At 42.0% G+C, this 22,277-nt stretch overlaps 2 protein-coding genes across 2 annotated transcripts; both read left to right on the top strand.

The window, feature by feature from the left end:
* The first annotated feature begins 8,392 nt into the window (after positions 1-8,392).
* On the top strand, positions 8,393-9,574 carry LOC115250229 (apoptosis regulator R1-like). The gene is made up of 3 exons (XM_029838030.1): positions 8,393-8,707; positions 8,801-8,896; positions 9,509-9,574. The coding sequence occupies exons 1-3, from the start codon at positions 8,495-8,497 to the stop codon at positions 9,572-9,574; spliced, it is 375 nt and encodes a 124-aa protein (XP_029693890.1). The 5' UTR covers positions 8,393-8,494.
* Positions 9,575-20,456: 10,882 nt separating this feature from the next.
* Positions 20,457-21,071, top strand: LOC115250245 (pro-MCH-like). Its single transcript, XM_029838066.1, has one exon. It carries the CDS (start codon positions 20,528-20,530, stop codon positions 20,918-20,920), a length of 393 nt encoding a protein of 130 aa, XP_029693926.1. The 5' UTR covers positions 20,457-20,527; the 3' UTR covers positions 20,921-21,071.
* The last annotated feature ends 1,206 nt before the right edge of the window (positions 21,072-22,277 follow it).

Below are 22,277 nucleotides of genomic sequence, written 5' to 3'. Positions count from 1 at the left end.
GTCACCCGTAAATGAAGGGCAGACTAATAGAGGACACCCAACATCTGCATTGATTAACCTATTGATTTCTGTGTTTTTCCAGGGCAAAGGCAAAATGAGAACGTATTGGCTTCTTGGGGAGAAGACTGATGTATATGTTATTTGAGTATCCGGCTAATTTTATTGCAGGAGAAGAAGGGACAGCAGAAGCTCCTATGGCACAGCCGTTTTTACTTTTATTTGTTCTAGAATAAGTCATTTTTGGTGATTTACACACAGAGGAAAGAAGAATGGCACCATGTGACAAAAAAAAGAACCAGAGCGGGAAGTCCAGGTATATTTATGACCTGCATTCCATAATTGCAAAAAATGAGGGAGAAAAGGTAGAAGCTGTTTTTGTAGGGAGTTTTGTCCTAAGAGTGAGTACTTTTCACTGATAAATTCTTATTTTTCTGTGCTTTCTATTATAAGATTTGTATAATGTGTTTGAAAGTATATTAATATTTCCTCAAAATGTCCGTTCAAGTTTTTGGCACAGTATTACAAATGATGTCAGGGTTTCATTGACAGTGTTACACAGTACAAGATAATATGTATATATGTATATCTAAGATACTGTAAGATATTTTGTTCAGCAAGGAAAATAAAATACTCTTTTTTCCATTATGGACTGGCCTTTTCAATTTTGTTTGGGTTACAGCAACCAAGGTTAAAGGGCAGAGATAAACTGTCTATACTCACATTCACATCTACTGCCAATTTAAAGTCACTAATTAACCATATTTGGATGTATTAAATCAAGTAACATTTTGGAAAACGTATTTAGAGACCCCTCCTTGAACCACCACCTTTGCCGTGGAGGGGTTTGTGTGCCCTAATGATCTTGGGAGCTAGGTTGTCTAGGGCTGTTATGCTCCTGGTAGGGCTTTTCATGGCAAACAGGTTCTCAGTGACGGGCCAGACTAAGGGTGGTTCACCAACCAATCATGGAGATAACAAAATCGAGGTTGTTTACGTCTTCCAGATTGGCATTACCGGGGCCCCACTCTGGAGCCACCCCTGGGGTTGGGGCTCTCAGGCAAGCACCTGGTGGCCGAGTCTGTGCCCACTGGATGCCCACTGGGCATAGCCTGAAATGGTGATTGGTGGTGAACCTCCTGTAGGCTCACCACCCGCAGGAACATCCATTAGGGGCAGGTGCAAAGTGGTTTGGGCGGCAGTCATGGCAGGAGGCCTCGACGACCCAATCCTAAGGTTAAACCTCTGACTATAGGGACATGGAATGTTACCTCGCTTTGGGGGAAGGAGCCTGAGTTTGTGCAGGAGGTTGAGTGGTTGGCTAGAGATAGTTGGGCTCACCTCCCCACACATCATTGGCACTGGAACCCAGCTCTTTAAGAGGGGCTGGAATCTCCACTACTGTCGAGTTGCCCAGGGAGAGTGGCGGCAGGCTAGTCTAGACTTACTCATAGCTCCCCGGCTCAGCCGCCATGTGTTTGAATTTACTAACGTGAAAAGAGGGTTCTTTTCCTGCACTCTTGAGTCGGGCACAGGTCTCTTGCTGTTGTTTATGTCCACAGGCTGAACAGCAACACAGAATGGTAGAGGGGTGCTTGATAGTGCTCCGACTGGGGTCCCCATAGTTCTACTGGTGGACTTGCCCATGTGGGCAATGACAGCGACACCTGAAGGGGTGTATTGGGAGGAACGACCTCCCTGACCTGAAATTGAGTGATGTTTTGTTATCAGACTTCTGTGTTCATCACAGTTTGTCCATAACAATCACCATGCTCATGCATAAGAGTGTATATCAGTGCTCATGGAACCAGGACACCCTGGGCCGAAGATCAATTATTAACTTTGTCATCTCAGCTAACCTCTGGCCGTATGTTTTGGATGCTCAGATAAAGAGAGGGGCTGAGCTGTCAATGGATCACCACCTGGTGGTGAGTTGGATTCGCTGGCAGGGAAGACGCCTGGCAGACCTAAACTTGTTGTGAGGGTCTGTTGGGAACATCTGGCTGAGCACTCAGCCATGGAGGTCTCAAACTCCCACATCCGGAAGAGCTTCACCCAGATCCTGAGGGAGGCTGGGGACATTGAGTCAGAGTGGTCCATGTTTTCTGCCTCCATTACAGCTTTGAGCTGAAGAAGTAGAGGCTGAAAACTGAGGAGGACTCTGCCATCACCTAAGCCTCAGTCACTGAGCTACTTAGCAAGCTCCTTGGTGGCAGGGCGTTGGGGGTGAATGAGATCCACCCTGAGTACCTCAAGTCTCTGGAGATAGGGCTGTCCTGGTTGACACGCCTCTGCAACATTGCGTGGCAGTCGGGAACAGTGGTATCTCTTTTTACAAAGGGGGACCGGAGGATGTGTTCCAGCTGTAGGGAATTGCACTCACTCAGCCTCCCTGGGAAGGACTATACCAGGGTACTGGAGAGGAGAGTTGGGCCGATAGTAGAACCCCCAGGAGAAACAATGTGGTTTTTGTCTCTGCCATGGAAAACTGGACAAGCTCTATACCATGGATACATACCAACCAAGTTTCCTTCGCAGGGTGGCTGGGTGCTCCCTTAGAGAGGGACTGAGCTGTCAATGGGGAGGCGTCTGAAACAGATGCCCGAGCCACCACAAGGAGATGTTCCGAGCAGGCCCTGAGGCCCTGAGGCAGTCTCAGGACATGCTGGAGAGACTATTCTCTTGGGCTGGCCTGGGAGCGTTCCTCCCCAAAGAGCTGGAGGAAGTCTCTGGGGAATGTGTGTGTGTGTTGGGGGGGGGGGGGTGAGATGTCATTCCATTCTCAGAATGCTGGTTTACTTGTGGTCCCCAGAGTCTGAAGGGCCGAGCATTCTCATCTCTCTCTACCCAGCCGGCCATCAGCAGGGGGGTCCCCCTACATGAGCCTGGTCCTGCTCAAGGTTTCTTCCTGTTAAAGGGGAGTTTTTCCTTGCCATTTTTGCTTGGTGGGGGTCAGGCCCTGGGATTCTGTAAAGCGCCTAGAAACAATTTGATCGTAAGACGCTATATAAATAAAGATTGATTGATTGATTTAGGTTGTCGTGTTCAAAGGCATACTGTAAACTGGTTGAGATCATTTTATTAAATAAATACAAGTAAATGTAAGGGCAAAGCTCTCTGAGTGCATGTGTGTCTGCATGTTATTTTTAACTGGACAGAAGAAAATCTACCTCTCCTGCAGGGCTGTAATTACCATCATTTTCTCCCAGTCAGTCAGGCCAGCAGCACCTGTTCGTGCCACAGCATGCCCCATGATTGCCTCTTTTAAAGCTGTAGTCATTTTATTATTTCATTATCATAGTGTTGTTTGCATATATATTGTGTAGATATCTAACAGACACCCCAATCATAAGGTTCTTGCAGCTGTTATTCACACATGTAACAACAGGAAGGGGGTCCCTGTATTTGTAATATTCCAAATTATGGTGAAGGGTGTTGAAAACAGTCCAGTTTCAGAAAGATTGTGAACAAAAAAGACTAGTTTGCTGTAAGACTGCCTGGATAATTCTTGATGAATATATATTTAAGGCTTTTGAGCTTATAACCCACACTGGCCACAAACACTTATTCATATGCTGCATACTATACTTTCATGTATATATGCTTAAGGGCAGACAAAAAAAAAGCAAAATAAAAGAAAATGCAATTGCCTTGTCATTTTTGTTTTGTAATTTTAAATAAAAGCTGTCTGTAACACCTTATGTTTAGTGTTAGTTGAGCCTGGGAGATAATGAAATGTCTGGACTAGTGCAGCTGCATAAATATATGATAGAATTACTTGTTGCCATAGCTACCACTTACTGGGAAAGCTTAGAGAGGATCGGCAGTGTCTGAAAGTGTTGTGATTGACAGAGCAAATATGCAGTCAGCTAGTATGGCTGAATCATAAGTGTGCAACATTATGCTTATGTTTCAGGTATTGCAGTGAAGTGAATAACAGATTAGTCCTGATATCGTTTTCTCTAAGGACAGGAATATTTACCTGATGCAGGGGGACATTCTATTTGTTTTGTTCTAAAACATTTCAGCTAATAAAAACAACATTTTTGCAAAGAAATATACCTAAATGGGAAATATAGAAATCATGACAACAATGTGGCAACTACGTGATCTGAACAAAGGTAACATTTTTTTTTTTACTGTCAAATTGTGGAATGTTGAAGAAATTTTAAACCTGTTTTTGGTGATGTGTCAACTTCTGGGAATGATGCTTAAGCTTGGCACACCGTCAGTGCTGCTGGTGTGGAGAATGACGAAGGTTAGATGGAGGATACTGTACATAGATGTTAACTGTCAGGTTTATCCGCCACTTAAATGAATCACGCACGTGTATATAACAGTGTTTAGAGCAGACCTTTATTCTGTTACTTTAGAATTACGGTACTGAAGTGGTTTTTAGAATATGTTTTCTTTCTTTTAGCGTCTGACTTCTTCCCAACTAGTCACAAAACTTCCCGGCATGATGTTGCAACTGTAAAAATGTAAAAGCTTTTAGCTACATACATAAAACCTCCAAACATAAAATACAGGGTAATTGTCTCAGCAAATCCTGTAATAAATGCTGGGAAAAGGTTTGGCAAGGCTGAAGTCTAGCCAGTCCTCACCACAGCTGAGAATCTGCTATATGTTTGTTACATTTTCATAAAGGGATGTAGATGTCTCATAATGTGAAAGGTAAGACTCAGTCTAAGTTGTTGTACTGTGGATCGATTTCATCCAGCCTCTGGCTGATGGGTGTGCTGAACATGGAGGACTTCTTGAAGGGTTCTCTGGGGTTCTGTATGGCTGTTACACCCTGTGATGCAGAACAACAGAGGAAGTGTTAGATCCATCATAGTAAAGTTATCTTATTTGCTTTTACCTTTTTATATTCTTTATTCTTGTTATATTGTTTCTCATTACTTAATGTTTCTTATTATTTGCTAATGCTTAATGTTCATGATGCTTGATGTGTCAACTTGAACTTCTCGGTCAAGGGCGACAGAAATGCAGCTGCTGTGGGGAAGTGACATTGACTGGAGATAGAGCTGCAGGGCCTGACCCAGGAGGTGTTCTTTTAATCTGTCTGATATGGAAGAATGTGCTGTGTGCGAGCTAAACTAATCAAATCAGTGAAGACCTACGTATAATCTCACCATTATGATTTACAGTCTTTTGCTTTGTTTGGGACCTGCTATCTTGTGTTTTCCCCCTTCCTTAGACACATGTGAATTCTATGTAACTAGGGACCTCCTAAGCTCAATAAAAGAAGGATGGCGGGAGGTGTGCGTCAGAATGTGTTGGAGATCTGTAACTGAGCACATCTTCCCGTTCTCCTTGCAAGTAAAATTCAAAACTGTTGTCTTTGCCTCATTTGTTTCTCTCATGTTTCAGGTCGTTTGAACCTAACAGGAAGGATAAATAAGAAGCAAGATACAACTGTGTCTGATTTTTATTTTTAAAAAACCCTACACCTTTGTTAAATAATAAGACATTTTCCACAGTGCAAAAAGGTAATCTCACACATATGTAAGGACACAAAGTGTATGTACACATCCTCATGGCTGCATCTTTTTTTACTGATGTAGGCAACCTTTTTATCATAAATGGTGACGGTTTCCCGATCAGAAGAAGCCATTTCTTTCCTTGTACAAAAGCAGTCAACAGCCTCCAATTACATTACTGGAAAAAGAGCATTTAGAGGAATATACATTACTGGGCACCAGATGGAAAGATAATTCACATCTTGATTTAACTCAATTTCAGAACAGGAGGGTACACACAAAATAAACACAAAGACCACTTCAACAGTGGAAAAAAGGTTAGTGAAGGTATTTCCGTGGTTAGAAAGACAATTTTAGCCAGGCTGTAAGATGTAGCTGTTTTGATTATAAATAACTAGGCTGCTTCATTTCATGTAGCAAAGACCGTTCTTTACTATTTTGTTTCTTAAAGACAGGTATTTTGATTTGTCGTGATCCAAAAATACCAGTCACACATTTAGTCACATCAAATAAAAAAAGGATACAGCTAAAACCAGCAAGGCTGTAGCTCGGTCTGCAGGGGACTGGGTTGAGTAGTGTCCGGTTCCCGGGTCTTGCCCGGACAAAACATGGAAGGTGTTCTGGTAGTAGGGGGACACCTTCAGGACATCACCAAGGTACCCATGAGCATGAGCACCCAAGTTACTGAACCCAAATGCTCACAGTCACAGTGGGATACGCTCGAAACACCCTCCCCATGACCCCGAAAGGGACATAGTGGAAAAGAAATATGACTGAAAAAGGACAAAATGTGATGAAGCCAAACTGTTCCAGTTGTTCTGCACTTCAGTCAGGTTGGTTAGGAAATGGTGTAGTGTGGAGTACAGTATCCTTGTTTATGGTAGAACTGGTGCTGATGAAGCATACCTGCCGTCCTTCAGTCTGGCAGTAGGTCAGCTTTAGGTCAGAACTAGATCTAAGGTGTGGTTGAAGCTATAAATTGGCTGATTTATCTGTTGAAGGAAACCAACTGACTCAAGTAATGAAATGAAGCCATTTATAACATCTACATGGATGTTAAAGTCTCCAGTAAATATGACTCTATCTGTTCTGAGGACCAAGTCAGATAAGAATTCAGAGAACTCAGACAGGAACTCTGAATGTGGCCCAGCAGGGGGCCGATACACAAATACAAACAGAAGTGGCTTTTATGTTCAGATGGGTGATGCCAAGAGTCAGGCTTTAATATGAACTGGAACCATGTTTTGGTCTAGGATTAATTAATAACTTGGAGTGATAGATTGCTGCCACTCCCCCTCCTCGACCAGTAACACGAGGAATATGATAATTAAGATGGGTAGGAGGAGTAGATTCATTTAAGCTCACATACTCCTCCTCCTGAAGCCAGGTCTCAGTAAGACAGAATAAATCAATGTGATGATCCGCTATCAGGTCATGTACCAAAAGGGATTTACACAAAAGAGAGCTAATATTTAATAGTCCACATTTAATTATGATGTTAGTTTCTCCAGCTTGTGCTTTAGTATTAATTTTAATAAGATTATGGTGATTGACCGCTCCCCTGCTCTGTGCTTGGTGAACTTTTAACCGTGGAACAGAGACTACCTCTATAGTGTTGAATATGTTATTGTTGGTGGATGAGGGTTCTATGGAAGCAGCAGAGAGGTGTGTAAGACTACAACTCTGCATCCTGGTCTGGACCCTGGATTGTCAGGTCACTTTGGGTCTAATAAAATTAGCCAAGTTACTAGGAATGAGAGAGGCACCATCCCGTGTGGGATGGACACCGTCTCTCCTAATCAGACCAGGTTTTCCCCAAAAAGTGCTCCAATTGTCTACAAAGGCCACCTGGTTATCGGGGCACCACCGTGACAGCCAGCGACGAAGCGACGACATGCGGCTAAACATCTCCTCGCTGGCCAGATTGGGGAGGGGACCAGAGAATGCTCCGGAGTCCCACATCGTTTTAGTTGCAAACCGACTCTATGTTAATTTTAGTGACCTCCGACTAACGAAGCCGGGTGTCGTTTGCTCCGACGTGAATAATAACTTTACCAAATTTACGTTTACTTCTCGCTAGGAGCTTTATATTTGCTTCTATGTCGCCCGCTCTGCCCCCGGAATGCTCTTAACTATGGTCGCTGGAGTCGCCAATTACCAGGGTCGGTTTCTCAGCGGGTGTGTCGCCGAGTGGGGAAAAGCGGTTAGACACGGGAAGCGGGTGGTGGGGCACCGTGGGCCTTTGTTTGGGGCTACGCTTCCTGCGAACCGTCACCCAGCCGCCCTGGCTAGCCGGCTGTTCGGCTGCTGCCGGGGGACCGCTAGCTGAAGCTACGCTAGGCGGCTCCGCGGCAGCTAGCTTCTCCTGGCTACCTGACGCAACTCCAGACAACTCCAAGCTGCGGAACCAAGTCTCAAATTCTCTAAGTCTCGCCTCCAGAACCATTAATAAACGACACTTTCTGCACCTATTCCCTTCACTAAAGGAGGCAGAGAGAAGTAACTAAACATTTCACACTGAACAGACAAAGACACCGTGTGAAAGAAATGGTGAGGCCATGCTAATGCTAATAATCCTGTATTTGTTTAATATGGACTATTTCTCCCTGTTGTTATCGAGTGACTAGAATTTCCCGAGTATTCAATTTTAAATAAAGTGAATTTAACACACACCCTGCACAGTGCACCAACGAATTATTGAGAAGACAGGAAATGACGCATTACGTTACCCAACGGAAGTGGGTAACGATCAAAGACGCTTTGATCTTCCAAGGATCAATGGCACATTGATTCAAAGCAAAATAAGTTGTATATTACATCTTCCCCCACTGCTGGTGTGGACCAACTTTGAAGACACACACTATCGAAGGAAATACTGTTCAAGGCAGTGTGTTGTGAAGAGCTACAGTTGTCACATTTAAAGACAATTGAACTCTTATCGTGTCCTGACCAACATCCTGTCCTGAACTCTGCTAATCAGAATTATTGCATTCCAGTGCCTACTAGAGTGAATCATGTCTAATAGAGAGCTGGTAGAGAACTATTTAATCTACAAACTCTCTCAGAAATACCCAGGCACTGTGTCTCCACCCGCAGGTACTGGCAGAGAGGCTTTGAATGCAGCTCTTCGGAGCATGGCAAATAAGTACGAGCGGGACTTTATGGAGCAAGCGGGTGACCTCTCCCCATACGTCGCCGTGACTAGGAACAAGGCAGGTTTTAACAAGGTGATGGACGACATGTTCAGAGATGAAATCAACTGGGGAACAGTTGTAGGTCTTTTTGTCGTGGGCGGCGCCACTTATGTGCAATCTTTCCAGGGCAGCGCAAGTGAACCGGTTTGCCACGTTGCAGACTGGATGACAGATTACCTGGACCAACGGATTAATCCATGGATCGAGAGTCAAGGAGGATGGGTGAGTATAAAGGAGAGAGACTCAAAATAAAGCTTCCTTTGTGCCGCAGTTAGAGAATTGACGACCCAAACACAACCTTTTTTTTCTTTTTAGAATGACTAATGGCCATGAGTTGATTAGTGGAATTTTATTATCTGACATCAGAAAATAGTGTTTTTTCTGAATAGAATTCAAGTTTGAAGTAACTGAAAGTATACTGAGTAGTAGCTGTGTTATATGAAGATTTGAAAGAAAAATGACTACCTTCACTGACAGGTTTTCAAGATATCCGTTTTTTTATTTTCCCCTTTCAAATTAATAGAATTGTGCAATTTACATTGGCATGCAAACTTGGTGTGTGTAAAAAAGAATCTTTATTTAGAATTCAAGCTAGAATTCAAACTTACATGTCAGTTAATCCCACCACCATTTACAATGTTTGTTGCTTCCTCATAACTAAAATCGGATAATTGTCACCGCTAAGTTTATTTCCCCGTCTCTCGTGCTGTACGCCGCCTGGCGCTTCCGTCAGCCGTCCCATCAATACCAGTTCTCCTTTAGCTTCCCTTCATGCTAATGCTGCTGTAGTTGACCACCTTGTCTGGTTTGTCTGAACCTTTGTCTCTGTTACAGGACTGCTTTGTTACCATTTATGGGGAAGACGCCTGCACACAACAGAGCTCAGGAAGACAGGCGTAATGGATACTGGGGCGGACTGGTGGTGCTGGCTGGTGTTTTGATCATTGTTTACAAAAAATTATGGTACATTGCGTAAGGCATTTCAATTTATGTCTTATTGGTCATAGAGACTGTCAGTACCCTGCTTGTGTCGTGTTTCACTAATTAATGTTTGTAAATTTGTAGTTATTGTACAATTAAAATTACTCAAAAGCACTGAGATTTTGTACCAATTATACAGTAATTCACGTATCATTAGCGTGACCTCACCATTTGTTTCACCCTGGAGTGTTTGGGGTGAGGCTCCGAGTTTGAGGGCATGGTCAGAACTAGAGCTTTCTCTACTCCCACACACACAAAGTGTGACTGTTTCCCTCGTGTCGGGATTGTGCTTCTGAACCCCCTCCTGACCCGGTTCATATTTTAAGACTTTCATGTTCCGAGCTGCGTCCCATTAACTCTCCTCATCAGCTTCCTCTGCCTAACTGTGGTCATTTCTCTAGATAACTGTGGCTTCATTTGATCTTTTTCATGATTCTTTTAGAACATGAGGATATGTTTAATATCTTTTGTCATGGGACAGCTTTATTTTAAAAAAATCAGTCAATACAACAACACTAATGGTTATGACATGGGAATGACTCAGATATACAGTACCGTATTTTCACGACCATAAGGCGCACTGTAATAAAGGCGCAGTCTCAGTTATGGGTGCTATTTCTGTACATACAAACTACATAAGGCGTACCGTATTATTAGGCGCATGCTAAAACATACCAGTAAAAAAAGTAAAAAAAACGGAAGTAAAACAGTGAGTGTTTGACAACATTTATTAAACAAAATATTCATTCTTCCGCCACAAAACCATCAAAGTTTTCATCTTCTGTATCTGAATTAAACAGCTGCGCTATTGTCACTGTCCAACATCACCGAATTCCTCTTCTTCATCATCTGAATCCGACTCACCGACCGGGTTCATCCATGTTGGTGATGTGGCTTGTCGCGGCAGTAGATGCCCTCTCCTGGTAATCCACAGGCAGCCGCTACGCAACAGTTGTCCTTGCATATATGGAGAGATGCCGCCTCCTCATAAAGTGAAAACACCAAGACGGACCTCCTTGGAAGTGCTCAATGTCTTCAGCATTGAGCAGCAATTTCTTCAGCAATCGCTTTGGCCTTTTATCGAATGGTGATAGTAGAGACGGCCCTTCCAGTTGTTCGCTGTTCCACAACCAACTGTTCCACTCGGTCTTCCAGCTCGGGCCACATTGCTTTGTTCCCGTGGAAACTCAACTTTGTCTTCCTCACTTTCGTTCACTTTCTTGTTTTCTCCACTTTCTGACCATGGACTCATTTACATTAAAATGTCTTGCAGCTGCTCGACTGTCATTTTCAGCCACATGTTCGATGGCCTGTAGTTTAAAGTAAGCCTCATATGCGTGTCGCTTGACCGGTGCCATTTTAGGGGATCCTTATGCGTAGGTGTGCCGCTAATCGATGGGCGGAGCGTTTACCGTAGTGCACCCACCAAAGGCGCACAGCAGATTTTGGAACTCAGTCCACACACAAGGCGCACCATATTATAAGGCGCACTGTCGATTTTTGAGAAAATCTCAGTGTTTTAGGTGCACCTTATAGTCGTGAAAATATGGTATTTAAAGGCAAAAGACATTAAGAAGACTCTTCATACCCTGTATTTTTTGCTCAACTGCTGTTTTTGCTGCAAATTTTGTTATTTACAGTTTGAGAGCACCAAACTGGTTGCAGTTCTTCTTAAACTTTCCTTTCAGTCTAACCAGCTCCCTGTTTCTGCTTCCCGACATCCGTCAGGTCATCAAACCAATAACAACAAAAGCCCTGATAATTTCTTGGAATTTAGGTAAACTGGTGGAAGCATTTCACAAGTGCCACCGTGACCTTTTATGTCATAGTATATTAAAAATAGGAGAGTTTCCAACAGACAAACCTGGATCCACTTGGAATTCTCACTCCAAAAGGTAATAGCTTGGTCCGTTTCATAATCCTGGAATAGAGAACACAGCGTCACTCAGTTTCTCTTCACCTACTTTCTGAGGCAACTTTAGTAATAGTGTTACGGCTTGAGTGCCGTTGTGTGGCTTCAATCTGTTGCTGACTTTTCCGCTCTACTCCTCCAGGTGATCGTCCCTCCTTCACTCTCCCAGCTACTCCTAATTTGCTGAAGAGTGAAGACGAGGTGTGGCCCGGCGAGAGCTAGGGAGAGCGAGAGAAGGTGGCCCATGGTGGTGGAAGTGTGTTGCTGTTTACGGGGATAGCTGACCGTTAGCTGTAACCTGTGATAGATCTTGGCGTGTGTTGATTATTGTTGGTTTCCCCCAAGGTGTGGACGTATTTTCAGTTGATTGTTTGGGTTCTCTTGTGGCTTTTTCCACCCCCATGAGTGGTGGCCTTTTCTGTTGGTTTGTGTTAACACAAACACTTTGTTGTTTAGTGCTGACCGGCGTTTTAAGTTGTTTTCTAAATAATCAAACTGTAATTTTTCTTCGGACAACCAGTCTCTGCTCCTGTCTTATTCCTCCTGGGAAACCATACTCCATTTGTTCTCCTCCCTTCATCTCCTAAAGTGAAGGGAGGTAACAGATAGTATGATAGTAAAAAGTGATGTGATATTAAATTGAAATTATTAAATCAAAATCTGTGCGATCACAGGATATCAGAAGTGTGTCTTCCCATGTGAGTGAGAAACAAGTTAGACATCAACCTTTTTGAACCTCTTGAAGCTTTCACTTTTCAGTATTTACTCCGTTCATATACAGTATATCTCACAGAATAATTAGGGTTTTGGTTTTTTTAATGAAAATGACCTCTCCAGGCTACATTTTGTAAGACCTTATATACAAATATTATTTTACTACAGAGAATGGCTCTCTTCTTTTTCAAGGTTATGTTCCCATAACCTTGTTTTTCTGTCTGATGACGCACTCAAGTGTAACCAGAAACTTTGTGTTTTTCTGTCTGTTAACTGTTCCTCATTCATCAATAACTGAAGATTTTACAAAACCTGTATAATAAATACAGAGAGCAGCTGATTCATTATATCAGATCCCCAGATAAAACATTAGTACCATTTACGATCTTATGTGATGGGATGTCACTCAATCTATCATGTAAAGGGGCTTCCAACTGAACCGTTTATGAACCTTAATATGCTTATTACCATGGAAATGTCAGTGCATGCATACTTTTTAGTGTCACATAACTAATACTGAATATTTCATTTGTACATACCGGTACATTAAAGAGCAATGTGTAACCACTTGTGCAAACCGCTAAAATAATAAAAACAGCAACAATAAAATAGAAAACATTTCAGTATAAAACAAAAGTATTTTATTTCAGGTGACAATAAAGAATCAATAGAGCATATAATCTACAGTACTTACTCGATTTACAGTTAGTTCTGGTACTTTTTGCACAAAGCCCCGGCACAGAGAAGTCCCTCTGAGTTGTGGAGCAGAACTCAGTGCTGGGAACGGGTTCTTTCTGCACATGTTGAATCTTCTCACTGTGGAAACATGGAAGGTATGAGCTTTAATATCTGGCATAAAATGATTATTACACTTTGCAGTAGGTTGATTCACGACACCTGAGTATGGACAAACTTGTTTTATTGACTAAATTCTGAAAGTCACGTGACACATTTTGTGTTCACCTTGACATTTGCTGCCATCCAGAGATTATTGAGGCTTCATCAGTGAATATGAAATGAATGTAAAATGGAATGTAACATTTCAGTCTGTGACCTTCACTGAGAAGAACAGAGCCTTAACAGAACATGCAATCAGCCAGCAAAAGGGCTGCGAGCTGGACAGGAACCTGGAACAAATGAGGCAGCCTGGGTGGTTATTTAAAACGTCCAGGAAATGTGATGTACGCCGGTGTCATCACAGCGTTGATGTTCTGAACTCTTCACAAGCACTTAGCACGTGTGGGATGTTCTAACCACATCTGTGGTGAAAGCCCACGAGAACTGGCCTCTATATAAATAACACCATAGCTGCAATTTAGCAATCAAGGCAACCAATATGTATAAATAGTACCGGTACATCAATTTTCCTCAACTTGTTGCTGTTCTTGTTTGCTTTCCTCCTGGCCAGCAGCATTACCCTTTACCTTAACAATCCACCTGCTGACTTGATTTATTAGAATAAAACCAGATCACAGCTTATTACCTTAACTCCTGGGCAATACATCTCACCATACGTTCCCTCCTGGTGCCTACATTGTGGAAAAAGCAAAGAGAAGACTAAATGAAAACAGATTAAGATTAAGAACTAAGATTTACCGATTAAATAATATTAAGAAAGCACATGTTTCAGTGGAAGAAATGTGTGTTTGGTTTCACTGAAACATTTGTCATGGCTTCACAGTTCAGAAATCCATTAGATCAAAACACATACCGCATAGTCTCACTTCTGGACTCTTTGGAGGACTATAAGCTGCCATGTATGAAGTACGAGCTTCCATTTTGGATCCTGGGTCTATTATAAGATCAACGTGTCCATGTCTCATGATATGCACATTTGTTTTCTAGATAAAGAGACGCACAGGTTGCAGATTAATAAATAATAAAAACATGTGTTGTATAATACAAAAATATTGAAATCATCTGAAATTATGCTATTTTTAAGCTGATTTTTGCCCAACATAAGAGTTGGTAAATAAATAAAGAGACAAATTCTTAAAGTTTACTCAAATTAACTGAAATGCCACAGGCAAGGTGCGCTTCCTTTGCAGAGCGAATTTGCCGCATTTCTCTCTTGTCGGTGTTTTGGGGGTTTTGTAAGTTGTTGTTCCTGCTGAGTTTCTGTGATTGCAACATTTTCATCTCGCGGCGTTTTCCTGTAGCATTTGTTTTATGTTTGTTGGTTTGTTTTTCTTATCATTATGTTTCCTGCGTTTGCATCATTTGGCTGCAGGTAACCCTGCTGCGCCACAACAACAGAGCAACAATCATATTTTTAAAGCCATTAAGTTATTGATGCTGACCCTGACAATTATTATTGGTTTTTTTGAGAGTGACATGTGTGCATGTGTTGAGGCTTTGCTGTTAGCTGGCGTGTATAAAGGTGCTAGAACTAGAACTACTCACCTCTCTTCTCTCGCTGTCACCAACAGGATTTCGAGTTTTCATCTGCACTGTTGCTGACTGCCGGTTCATTATGGGCTGTATCACTGGAGAAAGCAACTTGTTCTGATCTACAGGTTCGCAGTTGTCTCGACAGCTCAAGGCCACAGCGCCGAGTCATGTCTCCATGGCAACGGCCATCCGCTGGCCAAAGAGAGAAAGACATGATCCATTGTTTGAATAAAACATGTTATTTTATAGGTTATAGTATCATGTCTGGTTATATTTCCTGGTACAAAATATCATGTTTATATAAGAGAAAAGAAAATGTAATAATTCTATGGTATATATACAGTATATATATGGTCTATATTATATAACACCGGCTTTGTTACGGCCCCAGGCTAATGCGCCTCCTCCCTCCTCTGTGCTCTGCTTCCCAGTGTTGTGTCGTACAGGTGCTTCTCTGCCATGGATGTTCTGAGGTTGTGAATCACAGGTGGAAAAAGCCAGTTTTTCTCCTGCATAATGTGGCTGGCTGTCTGTGTGCGGGCTGCTGGCTTGGAGCTCCCGGAGGTGGGCCAGGCATAGATGCTCACCCCGATTCCAGCTTGCTCTGGACGTGAGGCACAATTGTATTAGCTTATTCTAGGTTTAGGAGGGTCTGCCAATTTATTTTGGTAATTATAAAAACTGAGGCTCTTTTGTTCTTTTAGTTCTAATGCTCAGGACTGAAGGAGAGAAAGACACAACGGAGTTTGTTTTGTTATTTGGCTTATTTTAAAAATAAAAATAATTATTATAATAATAATAATATTCAGCGATCATCAAATCAAATCGAAACTCTTTTTTCCCAGTCTAGAGTTAAGACCCCACCTTTAACAGTAGAAATGATGAATGAGCAGCCTGATGACCACAGTCTTTCTGGTGAACCCAGAAGCACATACTAAAGGGAAGCCTATGGATGAAATCATGATCCTAAATCATAATCCTAAATCGTGATCCTAAATATGCAAGGTGTGAGACTCCTGCTATGATCTGACCAGTCATCAACTTACCCAATCAACACTTTCTTTTGCTTCCCTCCCATTGAAAGCAGGTTGTTATGGTAACTGACTGCCAGTCAGATCATTTTCTTTCCTTTTCTTTTCTTCTTCCTCTTCCATTACTAAGAGGCTGACATGGTTAATGTGCTGTTATCCAACACAAGACTATAAAGCCATTATGTTTGTGTATGTATATGAAAGGCAGATGTATGTCCTCGGCATAGTACACTTTTCTCCTTAGTCAACCTCCTAATGGGAGCCCTGGCTGCCTGGAGGACACATTAAACAAGGGTGCTTTTTTCTTTAAATCCTTCCACACTTGTTTCACATCAGTGTTCTCATAATGACAGAAGGTACTCTCTTAAGTGGTTTCAAATGTGGGGGGAAATTACATTTGGGGACACTTCCTGTTCAGCGGCCCTCGTAAAAGGGCTCCTTACCTCATTCAAAGAGTGCCTAAAAACACTGAATAGAAAAGTGGCCAAAAGAGGGATCTAAAAAATGAAAAACCTGGTGATTTCACGTCATCTTCCATGTAATGAGTAAAGGCACGGTTTCCTGTTGGAGAAATTGTGACTGATGTTTTTAGAATTCCCTGAAGAATTTAGAGATTCACTGGTCATTTTCTTTTAAAAAGAGAGTAAAACACTTGTTTCTTTTACACTGTGACTAGACAACTTATATTCATTGTCATCTGATCGGGATAAATCCTTCAGTCCCTCTTTTAGCTACTGCTCCCTTGTGAGGTCAGGGGGTGAGTTGAGTTAGCCACTTCACCTGTCCCATAAATGCATATCTTTAGACAGTGGACAGAAGCCAGAGTGTCCAGAGAAAAGCCACACGGGCACGTGGAGAACATACAAACTCCACACAGAGAAAAGTCCCCTGCATGGGGATTGGAATGCTTTTGCTCTGAGGCAGGACTGTGCCATCCAAATATATCCAAATACAGTATATCATTTTTAATGTACCTCCTGGATAAACTAATATTGACATCATATTTTTAAGTGTATATTACATGAAATCTATATGTCATTCACACTATAGTCTCATGGTGTTAATGCCTGGAATAGATCCATATATTTTCTTGCTCTTCTAGCTATTGCTTATTTATGACATATTACATTTAAATGTGGGTCAGTCAACTTTTTGATATTTTAAACTATTTGAAGACTTTCAAATTCCCCTGAGACTAATGCACAGCTTCAAATCCTGAAACTAATGCAGACTAATTCATGCACTCAAAAACCTTGAACTTGCAGTCGAGTGGTCCAAAAGTAGTTTAGACCCTCATTATTTCATTGCAAAAAGAAAGATAGCTTCAATCCCCCAATGAGCTGACAGAATTTTCCGCCTGACACGTCTGTTTGAAGTAGTCCTGAAGTACAGGAAAGGCTGCAGCTTTCAGAACAATTAAAAACTTGAAGCAAGCATGCTGACAAATTAAGCCCCAATATTTAATTTGGTAGAAAAGGAGAATCAATTCATTTTCCAAGCAGGACTGTTAAAGCCCTGCTCAATGACGAGCTCCTGTCGTTTATTGATATCATTGTTAACGGTGCTAAATTTATCACACTGTGCTGTGAAAATGAGACGGAGACGATCTGGTGAGTCTGTTGCTGAGAGACAGCAGCGTTTTCTGTGTGTCAGCCGCTATGTCTGAAACAACCTACCACCTCAGCATATAGCACAGTCAGATAAATAATGACTCCAAAGTCAAACTGTGAATTATTATGCTCACTAACTGACACCACCCATTGTTTTGGTGCTGTGTAATTATATCAGCTGTAAATTACGGTGGTGATCACAACAAAAATGCTAAGCTTGTGGATGTGTTGTCACGAGCCAATCACACATTCATTCCCCTGGATACAACAATTGAACAGTTTCATATTTGGGCTATTTGGGTTCAAATGCTCATAAAAACATAATTGAAATACCTCAAATATCTTCCAGCCAAATACGCTTTAGGCTCATTAGATACTCAAAATTCCTTTGCAGAGAATGTGTGTGTGATTTAAGAAGGAACCTCCCCAGTGTGTATCTTTGCCTGAGTGAATGCTGGGAACTACTATTACGCGTCCTTGGTTGATTTTGGGCGTTAGACTTACAGTTCAACATCTTCTTTCATCTTTTTCTTCCTTTCATTATCACCTGCAGTGATCTACTGACCCACGGACCATCTCTGACAGCATGTGCTGTTAAGAGGAGGATAAGAAAACTAAAGTCAGCTTTCATCTTTCAAATTCTGCTCTCTTATTGAAACCGTTTTCTAGCTTCTTCAGATTCCATCTGGCGCTTCTATACTCTTTTGGTTTGTTTGTTGTGTTTTCAAAGTCACCATCTTCTTACAGGGTTGCTGTATAGGAAAAACATTTCATTTAGACTCCCAGTCACAGCTACGGGCTGCTCCAGTTTCTCCAGATCTTTTGGCCTTTTGATTTGATAAAGAACAAATGGAAGATGCACTGATGCTTTGAGCTATATTGCCTGAATGGGTCCTAAATGATTTGTATTCCATATCCCAGACTCCTCCCACTCACTTCTTCTCATCATCAAGTTCTCATCTCCGATAAACTCTTTACATAAGCAGCCCTATATTGGATCAGTGTCCATCATGCACACTTTCTTTGGACTCCTCCCCTTGTCTCCGTCTGGGTGAACATGGCAGCCATCTGGTCCAAGCTACAAATTTTGTCTGTCCTAATTCTAAAGGTCAAAGGACTCAGAAGTAGTTCAAACACAGTCACTTGTGCCAGAAATTGTCACTCACGCTCAAGAACATTCCCTGATTATTCACTAAGACCCTCCAGTTAGGTCAAATAGAGCTCCTCAGCCTCTGCTGTGGTACGGAGACCCTTAGCTCATCCGTGAGAAAACCTAAACCGAGATTTAATGCGATTTTGGAATCAGCTAGTGAGAGATTCCACATTGGAACTACAAAAGACTGATTTCATTTGTGCTTGTTAATACATTCAGCGACATCCCCTGTTTGCCTAGCTGAAATATCACACCTACTATCATAATAAGTAGTGCAGCAGTTGTGATGGGATGGCAGCACACTCCCGGGTCTTGGACCTGTTTGGGTCGGCACCCTTCAGTGTAGTCAGCTGGCAGCGGCTTCTGAGCATTCACAATCATTCTTAGTATAGATTTACACTGTCAATGATACTATAACACAGTCTCTTGCTGCACTCACACCACAGTGCAAACATGGATTTTTTTTACTTTCTTGGTAATCTGAATGCCGGGAATGTAAAGAATGAGTACCTTTATTAGTGTACAGTTGAGGAGGTTTCTTTCTCTTAAAGTTCTGTATGTTATTATCTTTGCATTGGCTTTATTTGCTGTATATGAATATTTATATAAAGCAAATACAAACACATCATCAAGTGGTGTGAAGATCTGGATGTTCTGTTGTGTCACACAGCGTTTTTTATCTTGACAGTCAATACGTGGCCTCTTCAATGATCTTTTTCTTACAGTTTTAATGTATTAACAGCCCCCAAATCCTTTACATTTCTTAATCTCGATTTAATTGGTTGAAATAAAAATGATTAAATTAGAAAAAAAAATAATTAAAATTTAAAAAAAATAAAAAATATCATTAAGTGAGACATTGTGTTACAAATTCCACTCATCCCAGCATAGATGCATGTGAGCACAGGACACCTTGGAATGAACGATAAGACTTAAACAAAACCGCCTGACTACAGTAAAATCATGCACAGTCCTCTCAGACAGTAATAAAAACAGGTTGCAGATGTGTCTCGAATACCAGACTTTTAGAAACCTCAGACGTGGTTTTCAAAAGGAAACGCTCCACAGCACGTATCAGAAAGGCCCTACTGCATATTGTAAAAGTAAAAAGAACCATACACAATGAGACAAAACCAATTAAATGTCTGCCCAATACATTTTGAACTGTCCCTCTAATTATGCCTGTAAATCATTCAAGCGTGCTCAACCAAATAACTTTGTTCAGATGTGTAATATTTGTGGGTTTCTTCCTTGTTTGGGTTTCCTCAAACACCCTGTGTTATCTGAAGCCTAAATATATCAACACACTGGACCTCAAATGATATCTACAAAAGTACAGTCAATTTTTCATGCATCCTATGCAAACCAAGGTGTGCGACATGTCTGCAGAACCCATCTGGTAACCCTAATTGGACGGGATAGCAATTATGCAGCAGTGCCATCATCTTCCACCTCAAAGACTGAGGAAAGGGTCTACCCATATGTTCTTCAAAAAGAAAATGGAAAGTTTCTGGTTACACTTGAGTGCGTCATCAGAAAGCTGCTGCCAACAACACATACGTACTTCTGGAATCATTTCTTCGGTTTCTTTTCTGTTAATCCCAGGATTAATCCCTTCTTGAAGACCTTTGCAACAATGGCACAAGATGACATCGTTGTCATTGGACAGTCCAGTAATCCGATCTTGTTGTTTTAAAGGGTAGTAATTTAGGATTAAAGGGATGATATCACACAGCTCAAAGAATTCCTGCTGTTTCAGCTCCAAATGTCTAATATACACCTCCAAGTAGAAGATAGCTTTGATTAACTCTCATGGCAAACAACACTCTTCAACCCTGCAAGAGGTCTAACAAACTGCAATTAATCCCTCTGGTTTATTTCCTCAACACAACAGGAGAATGTGAGATTAAAGAAGAAAAAGAAAATGTGATGTGGCCAATGTAATGTGAAATGGTATAAAAGAGCACGATTTCTTCAGAGAGTTAGAATGAGGAAGCAAGGACACTGGAAAGAAGCTCATCCACAGCACCAAGGTTTCGCAGTACTTGGAAGATCCTCACCATGAGACAGTCCATCACGGCCGTCATTTTTGCCGCAGCGTTCTTGTTCGAGTGCTATTCGATGTCAGCGGCATTGCCCATGGGCAAGGCTGAAGACAACTCCCTGGAACAGGAAGCCTTCTCCTCACTGCTGAGCGAAGAGGGGCTAGAGAGTGCTCTGGATGAAGCAGATCTGGCCGGTGCAAGCAAACCTAGAGGGCAGAGGGTCATCGTGGTTGCCGGTCCCAGTCTGTGGAGAACGCTCCACAATGGACTTTACCAGAAGCGATCCGGCAGCAGCAACCAGGCCACAGCGCACACCGATGCCATCCAGGAACTGAGCATTCCCATCCTGAGGAGGGACGCAATGAAATGCATGGTGGGACGGGTGTACCGGCCATGCTGGGAGGTCTAAGCACTCTCAGGCCATCTGAGCTCCAAAACTGTGGACCACTGAGACATCCTTACCGGCCTTCGCTGAGCTGTAACCTTCTCGAAATTCTGTATACCGTATCTATAAAACTAACTTATTGCAGATGTGACCAATAAAATTCAATTCTGAACTATCCTTTGTGCACGCTTTCCATTTGCTCTTGAGTAAGGTGATGTTAAGATTCGGTGCGTCGTTTCATTTACATCAAAGGTGGAGAGTTTTCTTTTTCTTATTAATGAGCTTTAGTGTTAATATTAGGGGTTTTAGGAACTAGGACTGGGCTGGAACCTTCACTGTTCATAATAATTTAGCCTATTGCGCAATACAACAGCCTCCATATTCACCAATACTTACTGTTTTTGTCAGTTCCTCTTCCACTGTGAATAGTGCTGCGGACTATTCGTGGCAGCTAACTGTTGAATTAAAGCTGCAGATTTTATTTGAAAGACTTTCTGCACAGAGGCGGCCATAAGTAAACTTAGATGATGGGTCATTTTTCAGATCAGGCATTTGTTAACTTTCTGTCTGGTTTGTGTTCTGAAAAAGAGAATTTGACAGTAGACAAAAGAGCGAGGGAACGGTTCTGACTGATCAACCGTCTACAGGGGTTGGTGTAATTTTACATCTCACGGCTTAAGTAACCAATCGGTCTCAAACCTCCTACAATGTGGATCTTGCGGCATTTCCAGTCGCTGATCGATTAGATCAGCTGTTTATTACAAGTCTGATTCATATCATCGCTGATGGGAGGAGCCACTTTGATTACTCCTGTGATGTCAGCAGCAGTTGTAAGTACATTTGTCCACCTTTCTACAGAACACAGAAGGTTTCTAATTGTGCAAACATCGTCAAGAGAACTTGGGTTCCAATATGTCAGTGGATGAAACTAAGCGATTTCCTAAACCTCACAGAAGTGTCCTGCCCATCTGCTTTTAATTTGCAGATGCATGATTTAATAGGAAATGGCGTTTCAATTAATGAGCACAAGATTTAAGCTTCCTGGTCGTCAGTGCACGTCTGTTACAGACGATTGGGCTCATTACAATTGCCATCACTCCTGTCTGGCCAAATGTTTTCTATAGCAAAGGTCCACAGAAAAAAGAGAGCTACTTTTTTGGGGGTTTACTTGACAGGAAGGTTAAAGGTGCTGCTCATGTTTTCTCCAAATGGTGTAATTTCAAATATACAGCTGATAACTACATGGTAATAATTAGTAATGATCACAATTCACTGGTTGTGTGATTAAGATCTCAAGAGAAGAGCCACAGAGTGCAGCAGGGGTTGTATCCCCTCTCAGATGGTGTTGGACCAGGATGGGGACTCTGTGGCAAGATGACTC

Source organism: Takifugu rubripes, chromosome 6, assembly GCF_901000725.2.
Source record: "Takifugu rubripes chromosome 6, fTakRub1.2, whole genome shotgun sequence".
Classification (NCBI taxonomy): Eukaryota; Metazoa; Chordata; class Actinopteri; order Tetraodontiformes; family Tetraodontidae; genus Takifugu; species Takifugu rubripes.
The sequence above is the reverse complement of the archived record's forward strand: the minus strand, read 5'-3'. Positions and strand labels throughout refer to the sequence as shown.

What these genes read in the sequence shown, in the direction of transcription:
- LOC115250229 (XM_029838030.1), top strand. Translation starts at nt 8,495, where the DNA reads ATGTCTAATAGAGAGCTGGTAGAGAACTATTTAATCTACAAACTCTCT. An exon ending in ACAAGGCAGGTTTTAACAAG is followed by an intron (nt 8,708 to 8,800) that starts GTGATGGACGAC and finishes CAATCTTTCCAG; the next exon opens with GGCAGCGCAAGTGAACCGGT. An exon ending in TCGAGAGTCAAGGAGGATGG is followed by an intron (nt 8,897 to 9,508) that starts GTGAGTATAAAG and finishes TCTCTGTTACAG; the next exon opens with GACTGCTTTGTTACCATTTA.
- LOC115250245 (XM_029838066.1), top strand. Translation starts at nt 20,528, where the DNA reads ATGAGACAGTCCATCACGGCCGTCATTTTTGCCGCAGCGTTCTTGTTC.